Here is a 10,121-nt window from a genome sequence, read left to right on the forward strand (position 1 = left end):
ATCCGATTAAGGAAAATAACGGGTTTATCACCGGGAGGTAGCAGAGTGCAGTAACCCGGGGTGCTTAACTTGAATTGCTGAGTTGTTCTCAAAGTCAAGGTGTCTGAGTAAAAGGTAAAACTCGCCGGCTACATTACATAACGTGGATCAGAATGTGTGCCAAGCGAATGAAATCGGCAGCAGTGTGCCGGCTCACGCCTTCATCTGTTGAAACTCTTTATTCTTTGCTCTATCTTTATTTGGGAAAGGATGCTTAAGTCCAGCAGCGTGTAGGAGGGAGCTTGCAGGTAAAATAAGTGCCTTTGTGTGGAGCTGTGTCTGTCTGTGCTCTAGGTGTTCTGCTGCCTGTGATGTACTGTGTAAAAACTGATGGCTTCTGGTGCAGTTATGGGGAGTCATGTGTGGGGGCCGCTCCCTTGACCGTTTTTCCCAGGCTCTCCGGTGGATTTCCAGCCCATCGCCCCCCCGTCTCAGGGCCTGGAGCCGAAACGACCCCCTCCCCCGCGCCCCAACGCCCCCCCTGCCCGACCTGCTCCTCCGCAGCGACCCCCACCTCCTTCAGGTATGAAACAGCCTTGCCTTTCGGCACAAACGCCACGTTATGTCCTCCTCTCGCAGATCCACGGTCAGATGTGCAGGCGTGTTGTACTTCCTGTCAGGGTTTCATGGCGGTTTCGGTCCCTGTAGTGTGTTCCTGCAGGCGTTACTGCGTAGGAGTGTGCAGGACTCGTATGATCTGGTGCCTCTGATCCGCCTGACGCTGTCCTTTCTGTTTAAAGGAGGTAGAAGCCCCACACCAGCTAGGAAAGACTTGGGAGGTAAAATGTCATATCAGAAATCGCATTCCTGTCTCGCTGTGAAGTGCCATGTTGTGTCGTCAGTCGCCGTAGTTGCCCCTTACCTTCCCTCCCCATCATGCCCCGCCTCATGCCACATTCAGAGGGATCAATCAGACCTTCGCAGCCAGTTGTCGCTCACTGGGTTGCTCAAATCCCCGGTTGTCACGGAGACGAGCCCGCTGTGCAGTAACGTGGGGAGATGTCGGCAGATGCCAAGTTGGCAGGATGGAGGTTCCTTATGCCGTTTCAGAGCCTGATAACAGCTCGCGTGCGCAGGTGTCGTTCTCTGAGAGTCTGCGATGAGAATAAAATGTGACGTTTCATCACAGGGCGAAAGGCATGGCTTGTAAGGCAGGTTTCCTTGCCCGGTCCATTCGGTCCTATTGAGATGGAGAGTAGTTTGTGATCCTGGCATCGATTACATTTGTACAGTTACAGTGATTGTTATTGTTGCTTAGATTATTCCAAGTGTTTCTGTTTCTGTATCCGTATCCGTCATGCATGCTGCTCCCGCTGATGCCGTCTTATTTTCCTTTCCATTCATCGATATTTAACTGTCATCTGGCTCAGTGGTTCTCAGGCTGTGGGTTACGACATAACCCCCCACCCCCAGCCTTGGGAGACAAAGGGGTCTCAAGTCTTGACCAGTGTTTTTTTGGGGGGTCTTCAGACAAGGTTTGAGAACCACTGATTTAGCTTATCTTAGATGTGTGTGTTCTGCTTTCAAACCATGTATGTCTGTGTTCTTTAACATCTTCATTCCATTGCATGAACGACTTGCTTGATCTGTGTTTGTGGTTCTTTCATCGCCTTCCTCATTGCATGGGTTATGCTGGCATCTTACATGTCCTCTTTTGGAATGGTTCACTTGCGCCGTAAGCTGTCGGAGAGCCTCAGAGCCCAGAAATGGCTAGGTGGACCTCCGAAGGTAAAGCTACCAGCCCAGTCACCATCTCTTTTTTTTGGGGGGGGTGACTTGCAACTCATTTCTGTAACTAAGGTGTTGTCCCGTTTAAACCAATCAGAATTCTTTCATAAAAAATAATAATTCTGATTGGTTGTTTATTATGGTTCCACCTAATTTGACTCATGCCTGATTTGTGCAGCATCTGATTTCCACCTTTACTAAGTAAAGTGTGGAAGGATCCAGACAGCATTTTCTTTTTCTTTCGTTTATTAAGTTTCATTAAAACACAGCAGTGAGGTACAGGACGTATTTATTAGTGTCTGTAACGTCTGCCAGTGGCGGTGCTGCAGTTTCACCTCAGTGACAGTGGGATGTAATGGATGCTCAATTTTCCTTCCACTTGCTGCAAAGGACCAAAAAGTCCGGGATTAACTCGAAGTGACTTGGGTAAGTAACACTGGGCTCCATTGTGCTCTGGGCCCCTTCGCTCCCTTGTTCAGATTGTGCTGGTATCGTGGAACATGGCAGGAACCTCAGGCCCTGGCATCGCTGGCAAGAGCCGACTCGTCCTCCGTACCTGCCCGCCTGTCTCTCACCCCCTCCTCCCGTCCTTCACCCCACCTCCCCGCCCTCGTCCCAGTCATCCAAGTCGCGTGGGAAACTGCCCCTCCCGCACTGGGCTCCCCCCAATGAAAGGCCCGGTCCTGGCACCAGTGTCCCCCCCCACGCACCCCCTGCCCTTCCGCAGCCCAGCTGTGCGGAGTATCTATGCCAGTCCTCTGATGGGGAGCTGCATGCTGGATGACTAGGAGCCCAGATCCTGCTCAGTCTTTCAGTTAAGGAACTGAAGATTATTCCTGAAAAGATTTATTTGATAATAACAGGGAAAAATAGGGAAATAATAATAAATAATAACCTTTACTTTTCTATACTCCATATCAAAATTCAGAAGACAAATTTTGTCTCGATTTTTCTTTTTTGTGTGTTTTCTTTACCATTTTAACTGGCGACTTCCAAAGCCTTTTCCCCAGAAATGTCCCATCGTCCCCTCTCTGTGATGAAGGCCTTCCCATGAACAGCTGATGTGATTCGCTGCGCTGGGGTCACCTGACTGGAGGCGTGTCTCTGTTTCAGGTCGAGGCCAAGCTGCAGGTGGACCCGCTGCTGGAGGGGCTGCCAGACCGGTATGTTGCCCTTTGTTTTTGTTAATGAAACAGTGCCCCTTGTGTAGTGCAGGGTTTCCCAATGTGGTCCTTGGGGACCCCCAAATGGTCTGCATTTTTGATCCCTCCCAGCTCCCTGCCCGACAGTCCACATTTTTACTCCCTGTGGGAACTGGGAAGGAGCAAAAACATGAACTGTCTGGGGGTCCCTGAGGACTGGTTTGAAAAATACAGGTTTAGTGTCCTGAACCAGGCTGGATTCTAGACCCCATGTGGTCTGAGAGCAGTGTGCCACCTGCTGGCACTAAAGTGTAGTGTTTTGGCTGATGTTTGTTAGTTATAAACACTTTATCACCAAACATATAGAAGAGGGGTATCCTGATCTTTACTGGTACTCTGGTGAACTGATCTGATCCATTGAGTATTTATATCAGTCATTCTCATTTCCCAATTCCATCTTTGAATAAACATGCAAATATACATGCATGTGCAGTAGGTGTCTGCATTCTTCATTTGAATGGCTGTCGCAGTTTTCCGGAGTGTTCTTCATGTTTCTTCTACTACCTACTTAGATTACTTGTATTAAATGACGCTTTGATCTGGTCTCCTTTCGAAAGGATGGCGTTGCAGGTGGCTGTTGGGCTACTTCTGAGTTTCCATTTTAAAGAATTTCCACAGTGCTGACATCTCGATAGTTTGCAGTTTCAGGCCACGTGCCTCAGGCTTATCGCAGTGTGTGACAGAACCTGACAGTGTCTCACAGTCTGCACAACTGCCGTCAGCGAAGCGGACGTGGTCTTCGATATCGGCTTGGGATGTCACTGATATAGGCTGCAGTGCACTAGGAAACTGGTAACAAATGTTGGTGCGCATTAACATGGTGATTAAGTTTTACACATACATACCATGTGGTCTTAAAAATGAGTCTATGAACCATTGTATTTAGTCATATTCCCGGCGATTGCATACATGTTTGAAGGCTCATGTACTATTTTACTGTAGGTATTTGTGTGTTTCATACGTCCTGTTACGCTGATGCTCTTGCTTCCTGTCCTTGTAGAACATCCCCCCACGAGCGGGGGTTATCAGCGTGACCCCCCAAGCCCGCCCACATCCCCCGGCTCACCCCGGGGCTCCCCGGCCCATCCCAGAGGTGCACCCAGGGGCCCCCAGATCGATGGCTGAGACACACCCCGGAGCACCAAGGGCCACCCCAGAGCCCCCGGGTAAGCGGGGGGGGTCGCAGGGAGGACGCGTTCCTTCAGTGGCCGTCTGTGTAGTGATCACACAGCCTGTCCTCGTACCTCATCGTGTGACGGCAGCCGGCTCAGTTCCCAGCCATCTGCATGCATGTGGTATCAATATCTGATATACCACGCTACAAATGACGTCCTTCAGTGTTTAACTCGGTGACGTATATTTACTAGATATGACAGGCAAGTTTCCTGCTGCAGCCCAACGGACGCAGAGTGCGACGCCATTTTGACAAAGTCACTCCATCCAGTTTTGTATGTAAACAATGTCGCACAGTTAGTCATACAAATGAGAAAACCTACAGTTATGATTATTAGCGTACAACCGGAATATGATACAGAAATTATTAGACATTAGAACATTTAGATGTTACATAAGGTCACATTTGAAGACATTTGAAATTTTGGCCGTGGGGGAAAAAAATTTAGTATGGTAGATCTCTTGTGATAGAATTTCGGCATTTTCGGACTGTTCATAAAAACTGCGACATTAACTTCCCTCCGAAAAGCGAGCTAAGAAAGATAAAGGCGAAGGAACTAAAATCCCAGTTCAATTCAAAAATGCTTTATTTATCTCAAAGGGAAATTTATAATTATATTAAAGAATAATAATAATGATAATAAACTAATAATAAAGAATACTCAATGGTTTTATACATAAATATGTTTTACACTTTTATAGTAGGTAGATCATTTTGACTTGGTCATTTATAAGTAGTTCGTAAGCTGAAAAAGTGTGGGCATCCCTGGTCTAATGCATGTTTTCGTTTTGTATAATGTTAATTATTAATTTAGGCATAATTTTATGAATTTGTGCATTCACCTCACTCGATTCTGCATGCGAACATGAATTAGCTTTAAGAATTTAATTGCAAGTATTAGTGTTTTTGGAAAACTTGATAGATTTGAAAGAGCATGTCCTAAACGTTTGACAGCGTACCGTCTTAAAAAAATATTTTGGAATTAAATGTGTATGCTAATATATGAAGGCAGGTGTTCCATTTTTATTTTTTATTTTATTTCAGGTGTTACATTTTTATTGCCTAAATTCATACCGTATGGGAAATTAAAACCAGTGTACTGGATGAACACCACCCAGTGTTACTCTGAAGATTGCTTTTCCACAGTGTGTGCACATAAATGCGCATGTTTATGTACAGTTTGTCTATTTTACTTATTTTGACTTCCCACAGTGAGACCACAGATGGCCCCGCCCCTACAGCCTCAGATGGCCCCGCCCCTACAGCCTCAGATGGCCCCGCCCCTACAGCCACAGTTGGCCCCGCCCTTGCAGCCACAGATGGCAGCCCCACTGCAGCCGCAGCCTGCAGCAGCTCCTCAGGCCCCTCCCCCTCAAGCCTCAGCAAGCTTGGGCTCCCCAAAGCCGCCTCCCCGGAGCCGCTCTGCCCACAGCCTGCCTCCTCCCTCCTCTCAGGTTAGTCATCCACTCCTTCCATCCCCTCCTCAATCCCACCCCCCTTAGCAGGCAGCACAGGAAATGAGAAGGACGTCCTCGATCATGCAGCGAGCACCACCAGCATCTCTCCATGAGTCTTAGTCAGGCCTGATCTTTCTTAACCCCCAGAGTACAGTTTCCCAATCCAGTCCTCGGGCACCCACAGCCGGAACATATTTTTGCTCTCTCCGATAGTTGGGAGGGAGCAAAAGTGCGGACGGTCTGTGGGTCCCCAAGGACTGGATGGGGAAACACTGACTTGGAGAAATTAAGTGCAATTTGTTGAAAGGACCCAAAACACACAAGTTCTGTCTCATTTCTTGCCTTTGTACTCATCAGCAGCACACACCTCCCGTGAGACGTGACACCTGCACACCAGCCTCTTCTCTCTGACTTTTATCTCTCTTCTTACCCCCTTTTCTCTCTCGCAAGCAGGACCAATCCTCAGGGTGAAAGGTATTTAAGAGTATTTTAGCCTCAGATCATAAGCACGTTATGACTTCTCTCCATATGTGGAAATAACCTGCCTTTTTGATTTTGTCCTTTTTACATCATTTAAGCATCACACTATATAGTTTTGCATCTTTTTTTTCCCCACTCAGTTTTTGGTGTTAACTTCACATTTAAACTTTTTATTTCAAGACATCTTTATAACCCTGAAATTCAATAAAAAAAATATGAACTCTTTCAAATATTTGTCTTTTCCTAAAAACAAAAAAGTTTTTTATAGAACTAGATAGTCACAGAATTTACACCTGCATTGCATTTTTCATAACATTCATGAGGAATTTCAAGTAACCAGCTTATTAAAGGAGTTAAGTTAATGATCATTTCATAGTTTATTTTGGAATTTTGCATATTTTATTTAGACATTTTTAATCCTGAAAAGTAAACTGCCGGTCACGGCAGAAAAAGACGTGTATTAATGATTGGTGTTGGTTTACCTTCTGCTGCTGAAAATGCCCCTTTATTGATGTTTCATTACCCCCCCCCCCCGACAATTCAGATCAATGGGATGAATGGAATTCAGAAAGAAGCACAATCAAAGCCCGACCCCTTTGAGAGTCTCACCCTCGGCCTGTTTCCCTCCTCGTCCACTTCCTGGTCCAGCACACAGTCCCTGACGAGAAGTTGCTCTCTGCTCAGCAGCCCCTCCTCAGCTTCTCTTGCTCCACCTGGCTCTCACTACCTGCAGCCTACGTCACAGTCCTCCCTGCAGGATTTGCCAGGTTGGCCTTCCTCTCTGACACCCAACCGCAGTCGCTCCCAGGAGATTCTGCGCACGTCTCCCAACCCCTTCCTGTCCGACATCAAACCGGGCAGTACTAATCCCTTCACCAGCCAAATGTCCGCAACGCAGCGCCGTTCCGTCACACCCGACTTTCACTCCCAGCAGCACGCAATGGCCTCAAAGCCGCTTCTCCTGCAACCAGCCACATGTCACGTGCCCTCCAACGTCTCCACGGTGGCAACCCCTTCAGCCGCGGGTGACGGCATCCAAGAGTGGGTCAAGTTTGACGACGACTCCGATTTCCCCGCTCCAGTGAGGACTCCACCAATGGCAACGCAAACAACTCTTCCCACCTTGACCGGACCCGGCCCCATCTCCAAGCCCCCTGACCCACAGACCCTGTTCCCCAGCCCTGGATTTGACCTGTGCACGGGGCCTCCCTCCTCTACATTCCCAGCCATCCCCCCTCCCATTCCTGCAAGGACTAAATCTGGAAACCCTCAGCCCTCCTTGACGCTAGAAAGCAGCTTTCTAGTCTCTAAGGAGATCACTGAAGGACAATAGTTTTCAAATTCATTGATCTAGGAGCTGCATGTGGTATAACTGAATAGTGACAAGTATGCGTCTGTTTAAACTCATGTACGGTTTGAATAAACTGTACCATACACAGGTAAAGGACTGTAGGATCATTGAATTAGGTGCAACACGGTTTCAAATACAGACGGACCAGGAGCTTTTCCGATTTATTTTCGTTTGTTGCAGTAGGAAGGTGACAGTGGTTTTAGTGATTCACCAAAGCCTCATATTTCATTAATTCTGACTGGAATCCTGCCTGTATTGCTTAGATGCACGATGGTGTGTTACTATATGTATATACATATCCATTTTTTTTTTTGTTTAATTTGTGCAATATTCAAGACATGCGTGTCTGCACATTGGCGATTGGCACGCTTCTGAATACAAGCGTCTGAATGTCCATGCAATTTGTATTTTTATTGTTGTTATTTTTTGCTTCAGGAAAGATGCACCTCATGCAGCAAAAGTGTGTCACTTAGAGAGGAGGTTTTTAATAATGTGTTGGCAATGTGCTCTGGAGAGCGAACTGTGTGTTTGTTTATTTATAAGTGACCATTAATGTGTGACTCACAGGACACCTTTGACCACTGATTTGCTGCCTCACTGGTGCCCCACTGCACCCCAGTTTCTCCTCCTGCTTTTAGCATCCTATCGCTTGAATGTATGCAGTCCAGTGTATGTTAACCGCAGTGTCGTTTCCCGATACCGCCAGGGATCATAAGCTGTGACCTCGCATTTTAGGCGGTGACCTCGCTTTGCTGCAGCTCCTGCATCCACAGTTTCAAGCTCATCTGGGCAATACAGTAAATTACATAGAGGTAGGATTTATGTATATTGTGGAACAATGTGTAAACTGGAATGTTGAAAATCTGAACACATCTAAAAAAGGAAAATTATATATATACTTATATAAATGTATATTTACACAGATGTATGTATTTACACTATATATAAATATATATATATACATATAAAAATATATACACACCCTGATTTTTGCACTGACTGGTCTTCTTTGGCCTTTTAATAGGTGGTATAAGACCCAAAGGTGGTGGTGAGGGAAATAACTTATATTCCAGGGGTGTGTGTATCTGCTGTGCAGTAAAAAAAATCTTTATTTACTACATAGCTGTAGGTACTTAATTCGGTCCAAAGCCAGAAAAATTTACTGATTTTTATCCAGTCAATGTGCTATGTCTGTTCATGTGGTCTGCATATCAGGCTGGAAAAGCGGAGTATAGTGATTATACTTTTGTAAGTAAAAGACGACCTTTTATGCTTTTAAAAAGTGTCTAACCTGAGTTGTTTTTAAAAATGAGCTTTATTTTGGAAGGGGAAACATTCTTCCTGAGGTTTACTTACTGTACAGTCGTGTGCTTTGTGGTGTATCTGCTGATTTTGCAGTCTTGTTTTAGTTTCATCTTGGCTCAGTGGTGGATTAAGGGCACATTTTGTGGCTGCAGTGTCCCCCACAAATGTTATTGAAGTGGCAGGAATCGTGGGGCAGGGGCTCTGTGTTACATGTCAGTCTTGTTGGGTGTGTTTAGGAACTACAGCTGATAACCGCAAAGTCTTATCAGCATTTCAGGAATTTCTCATTCAAACATCATTGGCATAGAAACCATGTATACTGGATGTTTCCCTACATCTGTGCTATGTGCTGTGAGCTTTATTCTCTGGTGTGTGTTTGCTGCCAGTCGTCCAAAGGCATTTTTTCATCATTTTTTTGCTCAGTCTACCTTCTGTGTTTTGAGAAGTGCTGTAGTAACCGTTACAACCCATCCCCCACCACACCACACCCCCAAGCGAGGCTTGCTTTTTCAAAGAGAAAGAAACCTTTGGAATACAAGTGAATCATGACACGGCTTTTTGTAGGCTAGAAATAAGCTGGTGTCAAGGCTAATTTTTTGCTATTGTAATGTTGTTGTACTGCCTTCAGTCTGTTGCCTGTGTTTTGAAAATTTGTCGACCAACAAAGGTTTCATGAATATTACAGTGACTTGCGGTACGTCGAATTTGGTAAAATTGAAGCCTAAGAGAAGAGAAAAACATTGAAAAGGAGATTATCTATAGGTCATTCGATTATTTTTTTTGCGAGTCTTTTTAGGTCTCCTCTTTTACTGTAGAGCTGGATGGTTTGGTTTGAGCAGGGAACAAGTCCTTTAAACCATGTTAACAATGCTTTTCTCAATATCCATGTGACTGTCGTAAATCACACCTTGTAATAAGACAACCCTAAACACACCGGGGTCTGTGTATTGTCGAACAACGGGAGAAAATGTACTTTTCTTGCTTTGGTTGTTCCTAAGTAACCACTAAAAGACATCTATGCTGTTAATGTGTGCCGTTCATAGCAGGAACTGCTTATAGGGGTCTAGTATGAGCTATGGTGTTAAGTCTTTGTTGTGTGACGTATGGGATTTTATAAGAAACAAAAATTATTTTGTGAGATTGGTGTCCCTTTGCGACTGTAACCTGGTAGAAAATGTTGCTGATCATGTTCTGTACGTATTAACACGGAATACTGCAATTTAATTGAACAATACTTAAGATTCTGTGCACGGATACCTGCACATTTATGGATGAAGCAATTGATGTTGTACGTATGCAATAATAAATATCAATCAACAGCGATTATTGGCGTTTTTGTTTTTGTGCGTATTGTCAGAAATGCTCTGCTGAGGCTGTGTGATCAA

At 45.4% G+C, this 10,121-nt stretch overlaps 1 protein-coding gene across 8 annotated transcripts in view; it reads left to right on the forward strand.

Moving 5' to 3' along the window:
* The window catches only part of synj1 (synaptojanin 1), a 28,637-nt gene extending 18,578 nt beyond the window's left edge, over nt 1-10,059 (forward strand). For 3 of the 8 annotated variants that reach the window (XM_048984443.1, XM_048984446.1, XM_048984444.1), the window contains 8 exons: nt 249-287; nt 434-562; nt 780-818; nt 2,158-2,193; nt 2,881-2,930; nt 3,970-4,135; nt 5,356-5,597; nt 6,625-10,059. In XM_048984443.1, coding sequence (XP_048840400.1) covers nt 249-287; nt 434-562; nt 780-818; nt 2,158-2,193; nt 2,881-2,930; nt 3,970-4,135; nt 5,356-5,597; nt 6,625-7,413 — 1,490 coding nt within the window. In that variant the 3' untranslated portion in view covers nt 7,414-10,059. Of the gene's footprint in view, nt 1-248; nt 288-433; nt 563-779; nt 819-2,157; nt 2,194-2,880; nt 2,931-3,969; nt 4,136-5,355; nt 5,598-6,053; nt 6,075-6,624 lie in introns of all 8 variants that reach the window. The other 5 variants (XM_048984447.1, XM_048984449.1, XM_048984448.1 and 2 more) reach the window with 3 other exon arrangements.
* Nucleotides 10,060-10,121: the final 62 nt, after the last annotated feature.

Source organism: Brienomyrus brachyistius, chromosome 18, assembly GCF_023856365.1.
Source record: "Brienomyrus brachyistius isolate T26 chromosome 18, BBRACH_0.4, whole genome shotgun sequence".
Classification (NCBI taxonomy): Eukaryota; Metazoa; Chordata; class Actinopteri; order Osteoglossiformes; family Mormyridae; genus Brienomyrus; species Brienomyrus brachyistius.